Genomic DNA, 25,881 nt, shown 5'->3' with positions numbered 1-25,881 from the left:
AACACAACCTTTATGTGGTTTGCTGATATGTAAAATACCTATCCAGGCATTGTAAGATCTGGCATGCATCAGCAACGTCTGCCTCCACTTTAATACTTTCAAGCCTTAAACCGCTGGGCCAATCCTGCAGGCAGTAACAAAGGGTAGTAGGACTGAAAAACAAAAATACAATAGAGGAAATTCAAAAGAAAATGTCATACTGAAGAAGTGCCTATGGGCTATCAAAAATGGTGAGTTCTGTGCTTTGTGAGTTTGAGTGTTACATTCTGATGTATCAGAAGTAGATTACTGAGATGGAGCCAAAGATAAAAGGTATACCTCAGTATTTAACATGACGTCATGGAATGAGTTTACCCAAGATTTGCAGCCTTGTGGTACTGCAACTTCCTGAGCTAACTTTGACACTTTGGCTATGAATACATTATCTGTGGCTATGAGCTGCGTCTACTGTATGACCAGGCATTATTTCCTGTATAGAAGAGGGAGAGAGATAGAGAGCGTTCATGTTGAAAGGAAAACCACATCAGACTGGGTTGTGGTCTGGAGGACCCTGAACTATGAACCTGGTTTAACGTGAGAGTCTATGGAGGTCTTGGTCTAGTTCCTATCACTCCACCTCTGCAGCACATCTCAATTCTATCAATTTCTTTGATACAAATGTATGAGAGTTTTTTTTATAAAGAATTAATTCTGAAATACTGAATTTGGAAACAAAAAGGTGCAATGCTAGCTCACTACTAAACATTACTAGTTTTAAAAGACTGACATTTTAGCCTTTAATGGCCTTCTTCAGAAATATTGAATTTGGTCATTGAAAATGTGGTGCATCATGTCCCTGCATCCAATATTTGTATCATTAATGGCCTGTTTTCCATCAGAGGACAACAGGATAGTAGTGAATCTTGGTCCCAAAAAGGCCTTAGAGAAAGCTGAAATATATTTTAGTGACTATGATTATGGGGTTAAATTAGTCCATAGGATGCAATAGTTGCTGTCTGCCACTGAGGGAGGATTGTACACACAAACAGAAGCAGGAAGAGAGTTACAGACAGTGAGGTCTGTGAACATAAGGAAATAGAGTCATTCTCGCTGTTGACTTTTTTTCTTGGCACACACATCAGTACATAGATACCTGTCTCTCTCTCACACACACACACACACACACACACACACACACACACACACACACACACACACACACACACACACACACACAGAGTCAAACCCTCACATGGCTCCCCATCTCATCCTCCTCCTCTTCCTCATCTTCCCCAGACTCTCAGCAGGTATGTGTAATCTCCTACAAACAACAATACTACAGTTTACTATAGAAAACTGTATTCTATAGTAAACGGTAGTATACTGTAGAATTCTACACCACACTGTAGTATTTATTTATTTATTTTTACCTTTATTTTACTAGGCAAGTCAGTTAAGAACAAATTCTATAGTAAACGGTAGTATACTGTAGAATTCTACACCACACTGTAGTATTTATTTATTTATTTTTACCTTTATTTTACTAGGCAAGTCAGTTAAGAACAAATTCTTATTTCCAATGACAGCCTAGGAACAGTGGGTTAACTGCCTGTTCAGGGGCAGAACGACAGCTCGGGGGTTTGAACTTGCAGCCTTCCAGTTACTAGTCCAACACTCTAACCACTGGTAAATGTTGTCATCATAATCAAGAACCGGCAGGAAAGTCACCTGTACATTCTGCTTCCTGCTATTTAGCAAGAGGCAATATCTATTTATAAAAAGCCCACTTTAAATCTTAGCTTTTTAACTAGCTCATCCATATGTTAAAAAAACTGCCTGCAACCGCCCCAGTATACTGTAGTATACATTGATTGTAGTATACTGGAGAATACTATATGATAGATTGTAGTATCCCTTTCGATCGTGTAGTGCTTACAATATACTTTTGTTGTATAATGGAGAATTCTATTCTATTCTTCTTCTAGTAGTCCTCAATCACGTAGTACTTAATTTAGAATTTTTTAGATGGATTGAACTGCTGGGGGCATGACTGGTATACTATAGTATTCACTGTAGTGTTTTTGCTGACATGGCTGTAGTGATTGTGGACTTCAGGAAACAGCAGAGGGAGCATCCCCCTATCCACATCGAAGGGACAGCAGTTGAGAAGGTGGAAAGTTTTAAGTTCCTAGGCATACACATCACAGACATGGTCCACCCACACAGACAGTGTGGTGATGGAGGCGCAATAGCGCCTCTTCAACCTCAGGAGGCTGAAGAAATGACGTATTAGGTTGTTGTTGGGGAATTGTTAGATTACTTGTTAAATATTACTGCACTATCAGAACTAGAAGCACAAGCATTTCGCTACACTCTCATTAACATCTGCTAACCCTGTGCATGTGACAAATACAATTTGATTTGATTGATTTAAAGTATTGTATTCAATGTATTGTTGGTCACCTCTAATCGCAGACCTTGTGGATCTGCTGCCATATGTTTGGGTTTTCTGTTTAACAAAAGTACTGAGTGGAGGGGGAGCCAGGCCATTTAGGATATTGAATAAGACAAGACATGCGTCGGTGTATTGCAAGATTTTCCCAACTCAGGAGCTCATGCTTTCTGAGGATGTAACAGTGATAATGGCTATCGGGCTTCCTATCAAGCACTTTGAGAGCCTGTTTGTAGACAGACTGAATGGGTTTTAATACTGTACAGCAAGCTTGAGCCCAACTAGTCAAGCAGTGTGTTAAGTGGGAGATTATCATAGATTTGAAGTACAGTTTTGCTACCTCTGTAGTCAAACAATTTCGTATAAATCAGAAATTAGCTAGGTTGAATTTGGTTATTTGAGTTACCCTTTTCACCTGCTTTTTAAAAGAGAGGTTGAAATCAAGTATGATGCCAAGGTACTTAAACTCAAATACCACCTGGAGCTTCTCCCCTGATACATAGACATCTGGCTCAGTAGCATCAGTTGCCCTCTTTGTGAAGAACATGCAGACGTTTTTTTTTTGCATTGAGATGCAAACATGAGTCACTGAGCCATTTTGTCACCTGGACCATTACAGTAGTGAGTTCTTGTGCAGCTTGTTGTTTGCTCTTTGCATGCACATATATCACTGTATCATCTGCATAAATTTGAAGTTCAGACCCAGTACAGACGGAGGGCAGATCATTAATGTACAGGCTGAACAGGAGGGGCCCGAGTATTGAACCTTGAGGCACGCCCACATCATAGCTAAGAGTGGGCGACAGCTCATTGCTCACTCTGACATGCTGAGTTCTGCCTTCAAGGTATGATTTCATCCATCTCAAGTCATCGGGGGAAAAGTTGAACTTGGACAATTTTGTGATGAGAACCTCATGGTTAACAGTATCAAAGGCCTTCTAGGTCCAGAAACACAGCCCCAACAATGCCTCCTTTGTCCATCTTGGACTTCACATTTTCCAGAAGATAGCAGTTGGTCGTTTCTGTGGAGTGTTTTGCTCTGAAGCCAAACTGCATGGAGTGTAATGTGAAGGGGCTGATGTTGAGGTGGGCAATCAGTTGTTCTGCTACACACTTTTGAACAACCTTCAACACCACAGGTAGTACACAAATGGGCCTGAAGTTACTCACGTCAGCAGGGTCACCCGATTTAAAGATGGCCGTTATTATGGCCGACTTCCAGACCCTTGGAAACAACCCCGGACTATTGCTATTTCGACTGCATCCTTTGTTAGATTGTCATTCACCTTGATTCTTAGTCTTTTTGCAGTGTTACTATGGTCTTTCCCTGTTCACTTTTTTAGATTCTCCCAGATCAATTTAGAATTTCCCTTTGCTTCACCAATTATGTTAATACAAAGGTTTGCCTTGGCCTGTCTGATTTCTTTCATCACCTTATTTCTCAACATAGTAAACCTATGTCTGGCCTGCTCTAATTTGGACTTTAGGGATGTTTTTAGAGCACGATCTCATTCTTTCATCAGTTTCCAGATTTCTCCATTTAGCCAAGGAAGAGTCAGTACAATCAAACTAACAAGGGAAATAATCACAAGTTAGTCATAATGTGGCTAAAAGGCTAGGGTATCTATTTATGTAGATATTTATTTAGCAAGCTAAAAACACGGAGCCTAACATTAGCTAGCTAGCTGCTGGAAAGATTCTATGTCATTAATTGGAGGCGTGAGTGAATGAGTGACCGACTTTTCCCCTTCATCGTTTTTCGGTGGCTACAGCTAGTCATACTGGTGTCATTTGGTTAGCTAGCAAGAAATGTGAATCACTTTGCTAACTAGCTAGCTATGCTGAACATGAACGACTGTTATCCACAGATCGACAACTAAGAGATATTCTATCAAATATATTTTTCATCGATCAAATAGGCGGACAGGCAGGCAAGTTCCAACTTTGTCAAAATGTGGGCTGGGAGAAGCATGCATTGGCAGGCAAGCTGCAGTAGCAGGCTACTATTCCCCATTGTTTATCAGTGCGTTTTTGACGGCCAACTAGCTGAAAAAGCTTGAGGGTTTATCTGATGTTCCCTCATTAGATTTTTGCTCATCTCACTCCAGATAGTGTTAGTTGTTAGCAAATATGATGTCTTCCTACAAGAGCATGTTAGGGATTGCATTGAGAAGAGCAAGAAACAGATGGGAAGTAATGGGTCCTTGGTAACTATGATGTCCAAAACAATAGCAAATAAAGTAATTGAAGTCATCAGAATGTTGATTCAGCAGACAGTTGCTGTTGAAGTGAGAAAGGCAGGGATGTTCTCAATACAAATGGACACAACACAGGATTTAACATCCAAAGACCAGTGTGCAGTAGTTCTGTGATATGTCACTGATCTTGTCCACGAGAGACTCATTGAGGTCATTGACTGTGAGTCATCAACTGGACAGTACTTTGTGGATCTTGTGAAACAGACAGATATCAAACGTGTTGTGTTGGTAATGTGTTGGTAATGTGTTGGTAATGCAAAAGATGGCGCAGGTAATATGCAGGGACAATACAGGGGCTTCTCTGCATTGCTTACAGGAGAGTCTCCTAACCAAGTACACATATGGTGTACTCACATGTCCTCAACCTTGTGCTAACTGACACCACTGGGGTTGTTGTGGCAAGTGAATCCCTTTTCTCACTACTGAATGACATAGCAGTGTTCGTTCGAGATTCCTACAAGCGCATGAAGCTATGAGAGGAAACCAGTGAAGACAGGAGACACAGACGGCTTGATGTAATTGGTGAAACACGCTGGTGGGCCAAAGACGAGGCCTTGAGGGAAGTTTTTGGAAGCTTTGCAAAGCCTGACGGGGGCAATTTACACGCATGTGGTCATCACTATGGAAAGAATTGAAAAGGATGTGACCATAAAACCTGCCACCCGAAGCAAGGCCCAAGGGTACAAGGATGCTCTCCTAAAGTATGAAACCATACCTACAACTGAGATTTTTCTCAGCATTTTTGAGAAGACGTCCCCTCTCTCTAAATACTTGCAAACAAGTGGCATGGATATCGTAACAGCACAGCACTCGTTGACGGTGTGCCTTGAGACTTTGAGGGTGTGAAGAGGGCAGCAGACGACTTTGTTGAGTGGGTCAAGGGCCTTCCAAAGACAGCCATGAAGGAGCTCAGCAAATGCTTACTGGAATTTGATGAACATGCCACTGTTGAGGCATTGCAGGTTGAACTGATCAGCCTTGCACAACAGTGGAAAAGACTGAAACAGTCAGCATTGACGGTGTACAACACCAGGGCCACCGCCGCCAGTGATGACTCACAGGAAGGCTTTGAGGATCCTGATGAAAGTGTGGAGTTGGTAAGCAGAAGTTGTTCTACATGTAAAAACTGCCCGATATGCTGCTCCTGTCTCAGTACAATCTGCTCACGGATGCATATCACATCATGGGGTCTGGGCTACAAGTTCCGCCTCACCCTATCCGTCACTCAAGTGGCTTGTGAGAGGACCTTCTCCACCCTGAAATTCGTGAAGAACCGCCAAAGAACCTCCCTCACTCAAGAGAACCTTGAAGCATTCCTTTTGAATGCAACAGAGAAGGAGATTCTTTTGGAACTTGACAAAGATGACATCATTGACAAGATGGCGGAGAGCAGGGAGTTACTGCGCCGCCTACTGGTTTACTAGTGGTAATTACTTCCTGGTTACTCTGAAGTAGCTATGCTATGACTCTTCCTTAACAGGCTGACAAGGGTGAAACAACATTTGCTGTGAGTTAAAGCTTTTCTACAGAGGCATGTTTTTTGGACATTCGTATTATACTTGCAGTTATGTAGCCAATGTTCAATTTCATTGACTCAGTGTGTAGATGTGTTTATTTTTGTCCTGTTTGCTTTATGGACATCAGTGAGTGAACATTGTAATTTTTTTTGTTTGTAGAGGACTGTTTTTTCGACTTTTGTATTAAACTTACTTACATTGTTGTAGCTTATGTTCACGTTCAGTGAATGTGTGTGTGAAGTTTTTTGATACTTTTGATATGCTTGATGCTTGAATATAAAGATAATCACTTGAACATTTGAGCTAACTCTGTGTATCTAATTATTGTTTTAAAAAGTGTAGGCTAATTGTTTTGTGTGTCTAGCCTTGTACATTTGTATGTGCTATGATTGGAGTATTCCTAGTGAGTTTTTGAGGGTGCACCCACAGCCACAGCATACCTTGAAAACTCAGTGTTCAGATAGGCTACTTGTTAGTCAGTCCCAAATGTTTGTATTTTGTAATGTGGATACATTTCTTCCCAGATGAACATAGTGGCCAAATATATACCTCGTTTGGTACCCGTTACAACAACAAATAGGGTTACCCTACAAAATTAGCTGTCTGGTGGTTTGCGTGAACAGGGTGGCATGGGATAGAGTCAAATTCCCAGCCTGAATTATCGTTTCAGTCTACCCCTGCTGACTTGCAAAACATTTTGGGACTGTATCAACAGTAAACGAATGAAAAAAATACCAAAGTTAGTTTTTGAGTGATATTCCACTTGAAGTATCAAAAGTAAAAGTATAAATAATTTCAAATTCCTTAGATTAAGCAAACCAGACAGCACCATGTTCTTGTTTTTTTAAATGTACAGATAGCCAGGGGCACACTCCAACACTCAGACATCATTCATCTACAAGACCCTGCTAGGTAAAGTCCCCCCTTATCTCAGCTCGCTGGTCACCATAGCATCTCCCACCTGTAGCACACGCTCCAGCAGGTATATCTCTCTAGTCACCCCCAAAACCAATTCTTTCTTTGGCCGCCTCTCCTTCCAGTTCTCTGCTGCCAATGACTGGAACAAACTACAAAAATTTCTTAAATTGGAAACACTTATCTCCCTCACTAGCTTTAAACACCAACTGTTAGAGCATCTTACAGATTACTGCACCTGTACATAGCCCACCTATAATTTAGCCCAAACAACTACCTCTTTCCTAACTGTATTTAATTTATTTATTTATTTTGCACCCCATTATTTTTATTTCTACTTTGCACATTCTTCCATTGCAATACTACCATTCCAGTGTTTTACTTGCTATATTGTATTTACTTTGCCACCATGGCCTTTTTGCCTTTACCTCCCTTCTCACCTAATTTGCTCACATTGTATATAGACTTGTTTTTTTTTTTTTTTTTTTTTTTTTTTTTTTTTACTGTATTATTGACTGTATGTTTGTTTTACTCCATGTGTAACTCTGTGTCGTTGTATGTGTCGAACTGCTTTGCTTTATCTTGGCCAGGTCGCAATTGTAAATGAGAACTTGTTCTCAACTTGCTTACCTGGTTAAATAAAGGTGAAATAAAAAAAAATAAAAAAAAATTTACGAACGAAGCATGTGTGTTTAGTGAGTCTACCTGGTCAGAGGCCGTAGGGATGATCAAGTGCATGAATTTGACTATTTTCCTGCTAAGCATTCAAAATGTAACAAGTACTTTTTGGTGTCAGGGAAAATGTATAGAGCAGAAAGTACATTATTTTCTTTAGAAATGTTGTGAAGTAATATTAAAAGTTGTCCAAAACATGAATAGTAAAGTACAGATAACTCCCCAAAATACTTAACTAGTACTTTAAAGTATTTTTACTTAAGTACTTTACACCCCTGTAAATACTGTGGTTACCTGTTTATTATTTTCTACCATCAGAAGTACAGTATTGTTTGTCACAGTTTTTGGTCATCTTGTTTACTTGGTCAGCTGAATCTCTGTGAAAGCACTGTTGTATTTCATAAAGCTAATAAGTAAATTTGGTGTACTCCTGTTAATGTGTATTATCTGTATCAAACAAAAAAAAACCTAATCCTCTGTTGACCTAACTCAATAGGTGGCCTGTCACAAAACTGTGTGTCTTTATGTTGTGGTTGAGGTGTTCCCCTCATTAAACAGTAACTTGCATAGTCGGCAGATGTCACTACAATATACTACAGTCATCAATCCGCAAAACACTATAGTGAATACTACAGTAAATTCCACAAAAGCAGTGTAGCGAATACCATAGTATATAAATATACTGTACTACAGTATTTAGACTGTATACATCTTTCAATAAAGGGCTGTAAACAGTGTTATCAATCTTAATCATACACAAGTTGTTTTATAGTGCAGAAATAAAGTGATTGCATTCCAACCTAAATGTGTTTTGCGTTGATGTGTCCACAGTGAGGCATGTGTCTGTGCAGACTGGAGGCTCCATCACCTTCCCATGTCGCTATGTTCTGAATCACATAAACCATGTTAAATACTGGTGTCAAGGATTAGGTTGGGATGTATGTTCGTATTTAGTACGTACTGACCAACCTAAGAGCAGTGGTAAGACCTCAATATCTGATGACATCAACAAGAGAATCTTCACTGTGACCATGACTGACCTGACGTCATGGGATTATGGGAATTACAGGTGTGTTGTGGAGATCAATGGAGGAACAGATATCATGATACAATGGTTCTACCTGTCTGTCACTCCAGGTAAGATCCCTTCACTGCTTGTATCTAGTAAAGTAGAATTAATAGTGCTCAGCAATGTCCTGTGGAGTGTCCTGTAATCCTGCAATGTCAAATACTAAATAATGACCCAATTATAAATAACCTATTAAAACAAATGAAATGAGAATTGTGTAACCACTCTGAAAATCATAGACAGAGCTATACTGTACATGTAGGTAAAACAAGATTATAAACTCAGAAAAAAAAGAAACATCCCTTTTTCAGGACCCCGTCTTTCAAAGATAATTAGTTCAAATTCAAATAACTTCACAGATCTTCAATGTAAAGGGATCGGTATATCCAAACATCACACCTGCAAGGACAGGTGCAGGATGGCAACAACAACTGCCAGAGTTACACCAGGAGCTCACAATCCCCCGATCAGTGCTTAGACTGTCCACAATAGGCTGAGAGAGGCTGGTCTGAGGGCTTGTAGGCCTGTTGTAAGACAGGTCCTCACCAGACATCACCGGCAAGTTTGCTGAAAATAAACGCAGTTGACAGTGTTGGATTCGACATTTTGAACATTGAGATATTAAATAAATGATAGAGAAGAAGCATAGAATATTAAGGAGTGAAATAGACTGGGTCTCTGTAGAAAGACAGATAGCTGTGGAATGTGTTGAGTGACAAGAGGAGAGCACCGTGTTGATACAGGAAAGACAGTTGAGGTCAGAAGGTGAGGACAAATTCCCTGAAGGGAGTAATAAGGATTTCGTATCTTGTTACTCTTTTCCTGTTAAACTATAAGATGTAAGGATTAGGGAGAAGGAGGAGTGTCTTCTGGCTGGAAGAAATGTTGAGTTGTCTGAATTACAGCTGTACAGAACCTTTGGGAAGAATTCAACTTGGTTAAAGCTTCTTTAGTGTCCTTGAGTTATTTTCTCTGAAAAATAAGAACCTAACAACAGTGGGGGGACGTTTCTTTATTCACTGAGTATATTTGGGGTTATGATGGAGTAACACAACTAAGCTTGTGAGGAAATGTACATTCTTCAAGAATCAATGGCTATATATCATTATTATGAATTTAAAAGACTAAAAATAGATGTATCAAACCCAGATTGCAGCTTGAAGGAATGTGTAAGGAGGCTGTTGTAAAAGCACTTTTTGCTCCTCTGAATTCTTGTTTTTTTTTTTACCTGTGTTCAGGTACTCCAGAACTCTATGTGGACCAACAGGAAGTGACTGGAGTAGAAGGAGGGAGTGTCACTGTCTGTTGTTACTATAGTAACTCTGGAGACATGAAGTGGTGCAGGATGGGTGGTGATTGTGTGAGTGGGTATTCTGGGACTTTAAATGGAACATCAGTGGCATTAACGCGGACTAGTGATGCCAACAACAGAACAGTCTTAACAGTGACTATGAGTGGACTGCAGATGGAGAACACTGACTGGTATTGGTGTAGAGTTGGAGAACTAGAGATGCCTGTTCACATCACTGTCAGTCAACAAACTGCAACACAGAGAACCTCTAAGATGACCTCAAGTTAGTAGATCAATCACATACTTTATGATCAATATGATTCACTTTGTTTTATCCACTGGTATCATCTGGAACTAATTGTAATATGAACTATGAATGTGATGTTGCTATACAACCTGACTATCTGGTTTACCATTAACTTCAATGATGATATTGTTGTTTTACCTCACAGCAACCCAAGATCCAACCTCTCAACAACCCTCTGCCTCTCCAACTGCTGAGCCTGTTCAGACTGACAACACAAGTCAAGGAGCTGAGGGGAACATGGAGGAAGTCCACCAGAGGTTATTATCACTCCTTCAGATGTTTTATCCCACATGTTGTTAGATAATATGAACTCAGAGGAACATTACAATTCCATCATACACTACAACAGTTAATGCAAACCAAACACCCTCCCTAAATGCATATAGAGACTGTTACCACTTCCTCCTGGGTAGAACATCTCTGTGGTTGCCTTGTGAGAAGTAGCAGCATTATTGTGTTATACTCACTCATGTGCAAGGACAAGTTGCACACTTAATAAATAGTAATAATCTCAATGATAATCATATCATCTCTTCATTTGCATGGTCAACTTCCACACATGTGAATAGATAAATAATTGTTCCACTTATCATACAAGTTGTTACCTTTTCACAAATGATCCATTTATAATGATCTATTTTAATTGTATTATTAATTCAAGTTGTCATCAGGTCCGTGAAAGTCCTACTCATCTCTCTGGGCATGTTGGTGGTGGTGACAGCTGGTATCCTAGTAACATGGAAGATGTGGAGAAGGCCTAGTAAGTAGTCATTTTATGTGAATATAAAAAGGAGAATAGTTTAGAAAATACTAAATGTATTGATATTGTGACCAACAGTATATTTCTTGCCAGTGATTTATCTTGAATGACAGAAAATACTTGGAGGAATTGTCTATAAGAAATCCATTCAGAGGTATTATTGTACTATAACAAACTCAGAAGTAACTGACATCTCCCTCTCTTTATTCCAGAGGACAATAAGGCCAAGGACCAGACAACTAACAACTCAGTGGTAGGATACACTTCATTAATTTTTTTCAACCATCTGCAAATCTGTTCTTGATCTGGGATCATCTACCATTTGACTTCAGCGTTACTTCTTCAGTTGATTATCAATGAGTTGACATAAAAGGTCCCATATTCTAACTGAACCCAAGCTCTTACAGTGCTCAATATGTTGAAAAATGTTGTTAATATTGTATGTTCACTAAATATACACCTGCATCATATCAGTGGAAAAAAACTGTTTCTCTTTGCTATTTATTTGCTATTTATTTATTTGCAGTCTGCTGACTCTGAGCAGGACATTACATACAGCACAGTGACCCACACCAGAGAAACAGCACAGCAGGTACAAACTGAATAAACCTGGTTTTGGTCTGTGGGGATCTTGGACTAGTACCAATCACTCCATCTCCGCAGTGAGCTGGGGCTCTCAATTCAAAGGGATTTATTGGCATGGGAAACATATGTTGAAGAGGGTGGGGCTTAAGCTGCATCCTTGTCTCACCCCCCGGCCCTGTGGAAGAAATGTGTGTTTTTTTTGTACATGGATTTTACGTCATTTCTTTTCATGCAACACCACTTTCCTTCAATTTGTACAGCAGGCCCTCATGCCAAATTGATTAAGAGCTTTTTTGAAAGCAACAAGCATTTGAAGAAGAATTTGCCTTTTTTTTGGTTTGTTTGTTTGTCGATTAGGGTGTGCAGGGAAAATACGTTGTCTGTCGTACTGTAATTTGGTAAAAAGACAATTTGACATTTGCTCAGTACATTGTTTTCGCTGAGAAAATGTATGAGTCTGCTGTTAATGATAATTTTCCCAAGGTTGCTGTTGACGCATTTCCCACGGTTATGTCACGTTCGTCGTATACATAATGAGCGGGCCAAGGTGCAGCGTGAGTAGAGTTCCACATATTTATTAAAGTGAATCTTCAAAAAACAACAACGAATAAACAAACGTAAAGTGCGTAGTGCACATAGCACTAAACCAAAACGAAACAATATCCCACAAACGCAGGTGGGAAAAGGACCACACTAAGTATGATCCCCAATTAGAGGCAACGATCATCAGCTGCCTCCAATTGGGAACCATACTCACACCAACATAATACAAGACTAGAACACCCCCTAGTCACGCTCTGACCTATTGCACCATAGAGAACCCCATGGGCTCTCTAATGGGGTCAAATTTGTCTTCACTTTTGTGGATTGGGGTGATCAGTCCTTGGTTCCAGATAATGGGGAATATGCCAGAGCTGAGGAAGGTGTTAAAGAGTTTACGGATAGCCAGGATAGATTTGTGTTCTGTATATTTTATCATTAAATTTACGATAGCATCAACCCCACTGGCCTTTTTGGTTGTAGGGTTTGTATTTTCTCCTGTAGATCATTTAATGCAATTGGAGGATCCAGTGGGTTCTGCTAGTATTTAATAGTTGATTCTAAGATTTGTATTTGATCATGTACATGTTTCTGCTGTTTGTTCTTTGTTATAGAACCAACAAGATTGGAGAAGTGGTTTATCCAAACATCTCCGTTTTGGATAGATAACTCTTCGTGTTGCTGTTTGTTTAGAGTTTTTCAATGTTAAATGGTTTTTCCAAATCTAAGTGGTTAGATTCTATGGATTCTTCAATTACATTACACTGTAGTGTATTTCTGTCCAGGAAATTGTTGAGAAGGGATTGAATGTGTCTTGCCTAATTGTTTTATGGTAGATTTCCACAACACTTTCCTTCCATCTATAGCATTTCTTAATATTATTCAGGTCCTTTGGCTTTGATGCCTCATGATTGAGCATAGCCCTGTTCAAGTAGAGTGTGATTTTGCTGTGATCTGATAGGGGTCTCAGCACTACTGCCAAGAGATGAGCTATAGGTGTAAATACCGTAGGAGTCCCCTCAAAACCTACCACTGACTATGTACATTCCCATTGTCCGACAGAGCTGAAAGAGATGTGACCCATTTTTGTTGGTTATGTTGTCGTAGTTGTGTCTAGGAGGACAATAGGTAAATGTACACTATAACAGTATAACAACACGTTTTTGTTACTTGGGCGTCTCTCTACCAACAGGATCCATTTCCTGAAGCTGATGATGATGTCACATACAGCACTGTCATCCTCCAGCACAAGACCCAAATAAAAGGACAGACCAAGGTAAAGCTGTTCTACTGATTCTCCACAGCTAGTATTATGTTATCAGAAACAACAGTAGGTGAATGTTTCCTCAGTGTTAATATAGTCATGGTTACATCACCATTATAGCTGTAGGCCTAATATATCACCTTTATGTTACATATCACAATTATAACTGTCTACACTTTTAATTTCACAGAGAAGTGTGTTTTATAGTGTTTCTCCATCATGACAGAACTGTCCCTGTTCACCTCTCTACCTGTTCCTCCTCTGTAGTCAGCAGAACCAGATGATCATGTGGTCTACAGCTCACTAGCTCTACAGGTGACCACACAGGTCAGTGTTGGTCTCTCCTCTGTCTGTTGTACCAGATGATGCTGATCTCTCAACAAAGATACAGACCACATTACTATGTGTACTAAACATCACTCTTTAACCACACAAATCTTTCTTAGTGTTTTTATTTTGCTGCATGTAAAATGTTATCATCACATTGTGACCAGCTAAACTATTGTTATCGGTGTGTATCCATACCATTACAGTGTGGACTGTACCTGGGTTTAGGGTGACGTTGCCCCTAGATGATGATCTTGGGTCAGATTTGTTTTTAAATCCCACTGAAGATTAAGGTTAGGATAGGAGGAGGGGAAGCTGATCTGTATCTAGTGGAAACGTCACAATGGAGATTGTGACTGAATGTTTCACTTCCTCTCCAGCAGAGGGCAGCAGCAGCACAATAGTGACTGACTGAGAGGACCTTCCTTTTACTGGAAGTATAGAACACTCCTCTCTCCTGTGTCAGAACATCTATCTGCCTCCAATATGATTCTGTCATACCTCTTCACCCATCCCAGGAAGACACCTCTATTCTATAGTGTAATAAACTACTGAAGACAGTCTGCTGTGTTTGTTCTGATTATCATCACATTTCTGTTATTAGTTATGTTCCACCACCTTTCCCCTTGTCTCTTATTTCTTACATCATGATCTTATTGATCTCATCTAGTTTAATGTCCTATGCCTGTAACTAATCATGATCAAATGTGTATTAAGATCTTAGTATAGACAGCTACTATGTATAATAACTACTGTACTGCAATAATAAAATGTACTATATATATTAAGCAATGGAATTTTTTTTTTTTTTATGTAATTGTTACATCTATTTATAGCAACTATTTATAGGAATTACACAAACATTTTATTTTAGGTATGGGGGTAATTGTCTGCATTATTTTCAATCACCCATATATTATTTTGTAAATATATACAGTACCTAACTTGAAAATTCAAAAGGCACTCGCACAGAGTCTGAGTTGTCTTTTTTGCAGGTGCATGGTAACAGTTGAATAAATGTGAAAAATAAGACAAATATAAGGGCAGTGTGCTGGTTTCTTATTTTCCAAATTGATTCAACTGTTACCATGCACCTGCAAAAAAGACAACTCAGATGTGCGAGTGCCTTTTGAATTTTCAAGTTAGGGAAATAGGAAGTTCTGATGAGCACGTAATTGCAGCATTTGATAGTTGTCAATAGCTTCCATAGCCACAAAGTCATAAAGCCCGCCCATTTCTACTGCTCTTTAATGAGCTTTACATATTGGCCTCACTGTCACGATTTCCGCCAAAGTCAAATCAAATCTAATTTTATTTGTCACATACACATGGTTAGCAGATGTTAATGCGAGTGAAGCGAAATGTTTATTGTTCCCTCTCCTTGTTCGGGCGGTTTTCGGCGGTCGACGTCACCAACCTTCTAGCCATCGCTGATCCATTTTTCATTTTCCATTGGTTTTGTCTTGTCTACCATCACCCCTGGTTCCAATCCCATCAATTACATGTTGTGTATTTAACCCTCTTTCTCCCCTCATGTCCTTGTCTGTCACGTTCTGACCTTTATTTCCTTTGTATTGTCATTATTTAGTGTGGTCAGGGCGTGCGTTGGGGTGGGCAGTCTATGTTTGTTTTTCTATGATTTCTATGTTTCGGCCTAGTATGGTTCTCAATCAGAGGCAGGTGTCATTAGTTGTTTCTGATTGAGAATCATACTTAGGTAGCCTGGGTTTCACTGTTTGTTTGTGGGTGTTTGTTTCCGTGTCTGTGCTTTTCACCACACGGTACTGTTTTCGGTTTTCGTTCGTTCCACGTTTATTGTTTTTGTATTCAGTTGTGTTCATGTTAAGTATTTCTTATTAAAAAGAACCATGGACACTTACCACACCGCATATTGGTCCTCCGATCCTTCTCGCCTCCCCTCTTCAGATGAAGAGGAGGAAAACCCTTACATTGTCAGTGATTGTTTATTGTAAGTGTATGTGTATATCTGTACTGGTGTATATTTAACCCTCTGTTTCCCCTCATGTCTTTGTCAGTGATTGTTTATTGTAAGTGTATGTGTACGTCTGTACTGGTGTGTATTTAACCCTCTGTTTCCCCTCATGTCTTTGTCAGTGATTGTTTATTGTAAGTGTATGTGTATATCTGTACTGGTGTGTATTTAACCCTCTGTTTCCCCTTTGTCATGTCTTTGTCAGTGATTGTTTATTGTATTTAACCCTCTGTGTATGTTGTACATCTGTACTGGTGTGTATTTAACCCTCTGTTTCCCCTCATGTCTTTGTCAGTGATTGTTTATTGTAAGTGTATGTGTACATCTGTACTGGTGTGTATTTAACCCTCTGTTTCCCCTCATGTCTTTGTCAGTGATTGTTTATTGTAAGTGTATGTGTATATCTGTACTGGTGTGTATTTAACCCTCTGTTTCCCCTCATGTCTTTGTCAGTGATTGTTTATTGTAAGTGTATGTGTATATCTGTACTGGTGTGTATTTAACCCTCTGTTTCCCCTCATGTCTTTGTCAGTGATTGTTTATTGTAAGTGTATGTGTACATCTGTACTGGTGTGTATTTAACCCTCTGTTTCCCCTCATGTCTTTGTCAGTGATTGTTTATTGTAAGTGTACGTCTGTACTGGTGTGCGTCGGGTTGTTACCCATTGATTTTTATTATTATGTTTTCCAGTGTTTTTTTGTAAATAAACTGTGCTGCTGGAAACAGTTATTTCTCTCCTGCGTCTGACTTCTCTGCCGCCAGTTAAACACCCACAGCCTTCGTCAGAGCTTTAGTGAGTTTTTTAAATTAGCACCCTTCTGTAGACCTAGCCCCACCTACATCCGTTCCACACATCACATGGGGTTGGAGTCGAGGGATAACAAATAAGTGCTACCAAATATAACAATATACATTTAATAAATATTCTAATAAAGTGTGTACATGAAACGTATTAAACACGTCTGTATAACCACAATGAGGACATCGACCTACCAAGCAAATTTTCATCAATCATTGGGTACAGCGCAAGAAAAAGGTCAGAGAAATCTGAAATAGGGACATAATTCATGGTCACATTAACAACATACATAGGTATTTCATCAATAAGACCTTTAGGAAATAATGTTTGCTCAGAGTATTATTTATATCACCTTCCCTGTCTGATATCTTAACTTTTCCTCTGCCACAAAATATAAAGGTAGAAATGTCATGTTTTAGGTCATTAAAATGGAGCAGGAAAGGCAGCACATGATTAATGAATCACAGTGCTCCCTAAATATTCTCTCAGTTCATCACAATTACAAAACCTTTGGGCCAACGAGAGACAATATCTTAAAAGAGGTGAGGTGGCGATGGGACTGGGGGTTGGCATCCTCTCACATCAAAACATATTGTGTTTACATACTGGCCTACGTCATTTCCGGTCACAACTTGCAGGCTTGTTTTCGAGTTGCTGTGCGTTTTGTTGCCAACCTATTTTGCTACCTGACAACTTTACGGTTTTCACTTTTTAATTACCGTTCATATATTTATTTTTTCCTCAACTTTTTCACTCCGGACACGATTCGTCAGGACCTCCAACAGCCGAAGCTAAGTAGTAACATTAACATGATGCCTTCTAATTGCAGCCGCTGTACTCGCCTTACGGCGAGGATAGCTGTGCTGCAAGCCCAGCTTCAGACGCAATCGTTAGGCAAGGGTAATTTCAGTGTAGGAAAGGATGAAACAGCGTCTGTGCCACCAGTAAGTACAGATAGTTGTGTAGCGACCCGCACAGACAGCTGTGTGTTATGTGCTAGGCTAGGAGGTGGTTGTGTTGTACTGACCAGTACCCGGTGTTCGCGGGGTCCGACATGTCAATCAACCTGCTATCTGCCAATCACGGGAATGCCTGGAATGTTCTGATGCCGGGCATCCTGGTGGTTGGCGGAGTGGCGTGGAGGGGGGTTGGGCATTGAAAGTTAAGACCAGGTTCAGCCTTTGTTCTCTCTCTCTTACGTATGGGCTTCACAAGAGAAGGTCACGATTGGCTTGTGGGTTATCTGTCATCTATTTGGCGTGTGCTACGGCCCAAACAGTAGCCTGTGTAAAGTTGGTTCAATAAACCGTCAATTCGCAAACTCAAGCCTCTGTCTGGACAATTGTTCATTTATGATCTAGTCAGGTCATTACAGTAGTATAAATCCCCTGGCACAGTCCCCGCAGCCGGACAACTTTCTCACGGTTTCTGGAAGGAAATGCTGTAGGAACGCTCAACCGGTGTCGCTCATTCAGCAGTTAGCTCTGACAAATTGAAAACCCTAGTCATTGGCGACTCCATTACCCGCAGTATTAGACTTAAAGCGAATCATCCAGCGATCATACACTGTTTACCAGGGGGCAGGGCTACCGACGTTAAGGCTAATCTGAAGATGGTGCTGGCTAAAACTAAAACTGGCGAGTGTAGAGAGTATAGAGATAGTGTTATCCACGTCGGCACCAACGATGTTAGGATGAAACAGTCAGAGATCACCAAGCGCAACATAGCTTCTGCGTGCATATCAGCTAGAAAGATGTGTCGGCATCGAGTAATTGTCTCTGGCCACCTCCCAGTTAGGGGGAGTGATGAGCTCTACAGCAGTCTCACAACTCAATCGCTGGTTGAAAACTGTTTTCTGCCCCTCCCAAAAGATTTGTATTTTTGAATTTGAATTTGTAGATAATTGGCCCTCTTTCTGGGACTCACCCACAAACAGGACCAAGCCTGACCTGCTGAGGAGTGACGGACTCCATCCTAGCTGGAGGGGTGCTCTCATTTTATCTACCAACATAGACAGGGCTCTAACTCCTCTAGCTCCACAATGAAATAGGGTGCAGGCCAGGCAGCAGGCTGTTAGCCAGCCTGCCAGCATAGTGGAGTCTGCCATTAGCACAGTCTATGTAGTCCGCTCAACTATCCCCATTGAGACCGTGTCTGTGCCTCGACCTAGGTTGGGCAAAACTAAACATGGCGGTGTTCGCCTTAGCAATCTCACTAGGATAAAGACCACCTCCATTCCTGTCATTACTGAAAGAGATCATGATACCTCACATCTCAAAATAGGGCTACTTAATGTTAGATCCCTTACTTCAAAGGCAATTATAGTCAATGAACTAATCACTGATCATAATCTTGATGTGATTGGCCTGACTGAAACATGGCTTAAGCCTGATGAATTTACTGTTTTAAATGAGGCCTCACCTCCTGGCTACACTAGTGACCATATCCCCCGTGCATCCCGCAAAGGCGGAGGTGTTGCTAACATTTACGATAGCAAATTTCAATTTACAAAAAAAAAAAAGACGTTTTCGTCTTTTGAGCTTCTAGTCATGAAATCTATGCAGCCTACTCAATCACTTTTTATAGCTACTGTTTACAGGCCTCCTGGGCCATATACAGCGTTTCTCACTGAGTTCCCTGAATTCCTATCGGACCTTGTAGTCATAGCAGATAATATTCTAATCTTTGGTGACTTTAATATTCACATGGAAAAGTCCACAGACCCACTCCAAAAGGCTTTCGGAGCCATCATCGACTCAGTGGGTTTTGTCCAACATGTCTCTGGACCCACTCACTGTCACAGTCATACGCTGGACCTAGTTTTGTCCCATGGAATAAATGTTGTGGATCTTAATGTTTTTCCTCATAATCCTGGACTATCGGACCACCATTTTATTACGTTTGCAATTGCAACAAATAACCTGCTCAGACCCCAACCAAGGAACATCAAAAGTTGTGCTATAAATTCACAGACAACACAAAGATTCCTTGATGCCCTTCCAGACTCCCTCTGCCTACCCAAGGACGCCAGAGGACAAAAATCAGTTAACCACCTAACTGAGGATCTCAATTTAACCTTGCGCAATACCCTAGATGCAGTTGCACCCCTAAAAACTAAAAAAAATTCTCATAAGAAACTAGCTCCCTGGTACACAGAAAATACCCGAGCTCTGAAGCAAGCTTCCAGAAAATTGGAACGGAAATGGCGCCACACCAAACTGGAAGTGTTCCGACTAGCTTGGAAGGACGGTACCGTGCAGTACCGAAGAGCCCTTACTGCTGCTCGATCATCCTATTTTTCTAACTTAATTGAGGAAAATAAGAACAATACGAAATTCCTTTTTGATACTGTCGCAAAGCTAACTAAAAAGCAGCATTCCCCAAGAGAGGATGACTTTCACTTTAGCAGTGATAAATTCATGAACTTCTTTGAGGAAAAGATTATGATTATTAGAAAGCAAATTACGGACTCCTCTTTAAACCTGCGTATTCCTCCAAACCTCAGTTGTCCTGAGTCTGCACAACTCTGCCAGGACCTAGGATCAAGAGAGACGCTCAAGTGTTTTAGTACTATATCTCTTGACACAATGATGAAAATAATCATGGCCTCTAAACCTTCAAGCTGTATACTGGACCCTATTCCAACTAAACTACTGAAAGAGCTGCTTCCTGTGCTTGGCCCTCCTATGTTGAACATAATAAATGGCTCTCTATCCACTGGATGTGTACCAAACTCACTAAAAGTGGCAGTAATAAAGCCTCTCTTGAAAAAGCCAAACCTTGACCCAGAAAATATAAAAAACTATCGGCCTATATCGAATCTTCCATTCCTCTCAAAAATTTTAGAGAAGGCTGTTGCGCAGCAACTCACTGCCTTCCTGAAGACAAACAATGTATACGAAATGCTTCAGTCTGGTTTTAGACCCCATCATAGCACTGAGACGGCACTTGTGAAGGTGGTAAATTACATTTTAATGGCATCGGACCGAGGCTCTGCATCTGTCCTCGTGCTCCTAGACCTTAGTGCTGCTTTTGATACCATCGATCACCACATTCTTTCGGAGAGATTGGAAACCCAAATTGGTCTACACGGACATGTTCTGGCCTGGTTTAGATCTTATCTGTCGGAAAGATATCAGTTTGTCTCTGTGAATGGTTTGTCCTCTGACAAATCAACTGTAAATTTCGGTGTTCCTCAAGGTTCTGTTTTAGGACCACTATTGTTTTCACTATATATTTTACCTCTTGGGGATGTTATTCGAAAACATAATGTAAACTTTCACTGCTATGCGGATGACACACAGCTGTACATTTCAATTAAACATGGTGAAGCCCCAAAATTGCCCTCGCTAGAAGCATGTGTTTCAGACATAAGGAAGTGGATGGCTGCAAACTTTCTACTATTAAACTCGGACAAAACAGAGATGCTTGTTCTAGGTCCCAAAAAACAAAGAGATCTTCTGTTGAATCTGACAATTAATCTTAATGGTTGTACAGTCGTCTCAAATAAAACTGTGAAGGATCTCGGCGTTACTCTGGACCCTGATCTCTCTTTTGAAGAACATATCAAGACCATTTCGAGGACAGCTTTTTTCCATCTACGTAACATTGCAAAAATCAGAAACTTTCTGTCCAGAAATGATGCAGAAAAATTAATCCATGCTTTTGTCACTTCTAGGTTAGACTACTGCAATGCTCTATTTTCCGGCTACCCGGATAAAGCACTAAATAAACTTCAGTTAGTGCTAAATACGGCTGCTAGAATCCTGACTAGAACCAAAACATTTGATCATATTACTCCAGTGCTAGCCTCTCTACACTGGCTTCCTTTCAAAGCAAGGGCTGATTTCAAGGTTTTACTGCTAACCTACAAAGCATTACATGGGCTTGCTCCTACCTATCTCTCTGATTTGGTCCTGCCGTACATACCTACACGTACGCTACGGTCACAAGACGCAGGCCTCCTAATTGTCCCTAGAATTTCTAAGCAAACAGCTGGAGGCAGGGCTTTCTCCTATAGAGCTCCATTTTTATGGAACGGTCTGCCTAACCATGTCAGAGACGCAAACTCGGTCTCAACCTTTAAGTCTTTACTGAAGACTCATCTCTTCAGTGGGTCATATGATTGAGTGTAGTCTGGCCCAGGAGTGGGAAGGTGAACGGAAAGGCTCTGGAGCAACGAACCGCCCTTGCTGTCTCTGCCTGGCTGGTTCCTCTCTTTCCACTGGGATTCTCTGCCTCTAACCCTATTACAGGGGCTGAGTCACTGGCTTACTGGGGCTCTCTCATGCCGTCCCTGGAGGGGGTGCGTCACCTGAGTGAGTTGATTCACTGTTGTGGCCATCCTGTCTGGGTTGGTGCCCCCCCCTTGGGTTGTGCCGTGGCGGAGATCTTTGTGGGCTATACACAGCCTTGTCTCAGGATGGTAAGTTGGTGGTTGAAGATATCCCTCTAGTGGTGTGGGGGCTGTGCTTTGGCAAAGTGGGTGGGGTTATATCCTTCCTGTTTGGCCCTGTCCGGGGGTGTCCTCGGATGGGGCCACAGTGTCTCCTGACCCCTCCTGTCTCAGCCTCCAGTATTTATGCTGCAGTAGTTTATGTGTCAGGGGGCTGGGGTCAGTTTGTTATATCTGGAGTACTTCTCCTGTCCTATTCGGTGTCCTGTGTGAATCTAAGTGTGCGTTCTCTAATTCTCTCCTTCTCTCTTTCTTTCTCTCTCTCAGAGGACCTGAGCCCTAGGACCATGCCCCAGGACTACCTGACATGATGACTCCTTGCTGTCCCCAGTCCACCTGGCCATGCTGCTGCTCCAGTTTCAACTTCCACCTGACTGTGCTGCTGCTCCAGTTTCAACTGTTCTGCCTTATTATTATTCGACCATGCTGGTCATTTATGAACATTTGAACATCTTGGCCATGTTCTGTTATAATCTCCACCCGGCACAGCCAGAAGAGGACTGGCCACCCCACATAGCCTGGTTCCTCTCTAGGTTTCTTCCTAGGTTTTGGCCTTTCTAGGGAGTTTTTCCTAGCCACCGTGCTTCTACACCTGCATTGCTTGCTGTTTGGGGTTTTAGGCTGGGTTTCTGTACAGCACTTTGAGATATCAGCTGATGTACGAAGGGCTATATAAATAAATTAGATTTTATTTGATCTGCAGACGAGAGACAGATGGAGAGAGAGAGAGCATGTTTAAGCCTTGTTTTATTTTTTTATTCTAACATTGTTAGTCATCAATCAGGAGGTGAAATGCAAAACTGACCTATCTGTATTTCAATGTAAAGCATCTCTTTATTAATTATACTTCCTAGTTAAAGTGAGAACCACTGCTCTTCATTGCGACCTCTTCATATGTAGACAGGCTTTTACTAAAAGCCAACTAGCTAGTTAATTTAGCATCTAATTTGAATTAGCCTGCACTGTCGCTAATTAGCTAATAATACATAGTTGAAAAAAAAAATGGTCATGTGTTTACTTACCTAAATAGGTTCTCCCAGCCATGTGGATAATCATGTGTTTACTTACCTAAATAGGTTCTCCCAGCCATGTGGATAATCATGTGTTTACTTACCTAAATAGGTTCTCCCAGCCATGTGGATAATCATGTGTTTACTTACCTAAATAGGTTCTCCCAGCCATGTGGATAATCATGTGTTTACTTACCTAAATAGGTTCTCCCAGCCATGTGGATAATCATGTGGTTTGTGGACTTACCTAAATAGGTTCTCCCAGCCATGTGGATAATCATGTGTTTACTTACCTAAATAGGTTCTCCCAGCCATGTGGATAATCATGTGTTTACTTACCTAAATAGGTTCTCCCAGCCATGTGGATAATCATGTGTTTACTTACCTAAATAGGTTCTCCCAGCCATGTGGATAATCATGTGTTTACTTACCTAAATAGGTTCTCCCAGCCATGTGGATAATCATGTGTTTACTTACCTAAATAGGTTCTCCCAGCCATGTGGATAATCATGTGTTTACTTACCTAAATAGGTTCTCCCAGCCATGTGGATAATCATGTGTTTACTTACCTAAATAGGTTCTCCCAGCCATGTGGATAATCATGTGTTTACTTACCTAAATAGGTTCTCCCAGCCATGTGGATAATCATGTGTTTACTTACCTAAATAGGTTCTCCCAGCCATGTGGATAATCATGTGTTTACTTACCTAAATAGGTTCTCCCAGCCATGTGGATAATCATGTGTTTACTTACCTAAATAGGTTCTCCCAGCCATGTGGATAATCATGTGTTTACTTACCTAAATAGGTTCTCCCAGCCATGTGGATAATCATGTGTTTACTTACCTAAATAGGTTCTCCCAGCCATGTGGATAATCATGTGTTTACTTACCTAAATAGGTTCTCCCAGCCATGTGGATAATCATGTGTTTACTTACCTAAATAGGTTCTCCCAGCCATGTGGATAATCATGTGTTTACTTACCTAAATAGGTTCTCCCAGCCATGTGGATAATCATGTGTTTACTTACCTAAATAGGTTCTCCCAGCCATGTGGATAATCATGTGTTTACTTACCTAAATAGGTTCTCCCAGCCATGTGGATAATCATGTGTTTACTTACCTAAATAGGTTCTCCCAGCCATGTGGATAATCATGTGTTTACTTACCTAAATAGGTTCTCCCAGCCATGTGGATAATCATGTGTTTACTTACCTAAATAGGTTCTCCCAGCCATGTGGATAATCATGTGTTTACTTACCTAAATAGGTTCTCCCAGCCATGTGGATAATCATGTGTTTACTTACCTAAATAGGTTCTCCCAGCCATGTGGATAATCATGTGTTTACTTACCTAAATAGGTTCTCCCAGCCATGTGGATAATCATGTGTTTACTTACCTAAATAGGTTCTCCCAGCCATGTGGATAATCATGTGTTTACTTACCTAAATAGGTTCTCCCAGCCATGTGGATAATCATGTGTTTACTTACCTAAATAGGTTCTCCCAGCCATGTGGATAATCATGTGTTTACTTACCTAAATAGGTTCTCCCAGCCATGTGGATAATCATGTGTTTACTTACCTAAATAGGTTCTCCCAGCCATGTGGATAATCATGTGTTTACTTACCTAAATAGGTTCTCCCAGCCATGTGGATAATCATGTGTTTACTTACCTAAATAGGTTCTCCCAGCCATGTGGATAATCATGTGTTTACTTACCTAAATAGGTTCTCCCAGCCATGTGGATAATCATGTGTTTACTTACCTAAATAGGTTCTCCCAGCCATGTGGATAATCATGTGTTTACTTACCTAAATAGGTTCTCCCAGCCATGTGGATAATCATGTGTTTACTTACCTAAATAGGTTCTCCCAGCCATGTGGATAATCATGTGTTTACTTACCTAAATAGGTTCTCCCAGCCATGTGGATAATCATGTGTTTACTTACCTAAATAGGTTCTCCCAGCCATGTGGATAATCATGTGTTTACTTACCTAAATAGGTTCTCCCAGCCATGTGGATAATCATGTGTTTACTTACCTAAATAGGTTCTCCCAGCCATGTGGATAATTGGAAACAGGGCAGCAAAGTTTGCTTGTCACCAGAGCGTTTTAGACAATATTACTATTGAACTATGTACCCATTTAATAACCAGACCTTCATACAAACTTGCTATGCTGAATTCTTGCCGCACAATCGAACGCCCACAAGCGAGTCACAAGGGGCGGCCTAAACTGCACGCGTCAATTTACCACTATCTAGTGTACATGCACAGTTAGGCCTACTTGTAGCTAACATTTAAGTTAACCTTAGCTACTTCTGTGGCTTGAGACTGCTAGCTAACAATAAACGGAACGGAGGGAATATGCCAGACCCCCCTAAGAGAGGCTTTGCCCCCCTATCCAGTAATCTCTAGTGACGTCCCTGGGCTAAACACTGCACGCTTCTTTACCAAAGGTTCATTGCCACGTTCATGTGCTTTCGGAGTTCTGTGAAATTCCTAGTTCTGACTGGGTAGTTTCACTTGAATGACCCTCCAAGTCGGAATTACAAGAGGAAAATTAGAAAATGTTGCTGCCTGAGTTGTTGAGTTGTGACGTTTCACCACTGACCTAGGAACATTTTCAACCAAAAGATGACAATACATCCGTTTTTGACCACTACAGCCTCATCAGTATGTAAT

The 25,881-nt window shown here is 40.8% G+C and overlaps 1 protein-coding gene across 3 annotated transcripts in view; it reads left to right on the top strand.

Annotated features, from left to right (window-relative positions):
* Nucleotides 1–1,112: 1,112 nt before the first annotated feature.
* Nucleotides 1,113–25,881, top strand: part of LOC115125957 (polymeric immunoglobulin receptor-like) — a 62,775-nt gene continuing 38,006 nt past the window's right edge. The window contains exons 1-10 of one of the 3 annotated variants that reach the window (XM_065023067.1): nt 1,113–1,286; nt 8,628–8,933; nt 10,104–10,439; nt 10,609–10,720; nt 11,135–11,223; nt 11,436–11,476; nt 11,750–11,815; nt 13,541–13,624; nt 13,880–13,939; nt 14,323–14,727. In XM_065023067.1, the coding sequence (XP_064879139.1) occupies nt 1,232–1,286; nt 8,628–8,933; nt 10,104–10,439; nt 10,609–10,720; nt 11,135–11,223; nt 11,436–11,476; nt 11,750–11,815; nt 13,541–13,624; nt 13,880–13,939; nt 14,323–14,343 (1,170 nt within the window). In that variant the 5' untranslated portion in view covers nt 1,113–1,231 and the 3' untranslated portion in view covers nt 14,344–14,727. Of the gene's footprint in view, nt 1,287–8,627; nt 8,934–10,103; nt 10,440–10,608; nt 10,721–11,134; nt 11,224–11,435; nt 11,477–11,749; nt 11,816–13,540; nt 13,625–13,879 lie in introns of those variants that run through there. The other 2 variants (XM_029655546.2, XM_065023065.1) reach the window with 2 other exon arrangements.

The sequence above is a fragment of the Oncorhynchus nerka genome, linkage group LG10, assembly GCF_034236695.1.
Source record: "Oncorhynchus nerka isolate Pitt River linkage group LG10, Oner_Uvic_2.0, whole genome shotgun sequence".
In the NCBI taxonomy this organism is placed as follows: Eukaryota; Metazoa; Chordata; class Actinopteri; order Salmoniformes; family Salmonidae; genus Oncorhynchus; species Oncorhynchus nerka.
The sequence above is the reverse complement of the archived record's forward strand: the minus strand, read 5'-3'. Positions and strand labels throughout refer to the sequence as shown.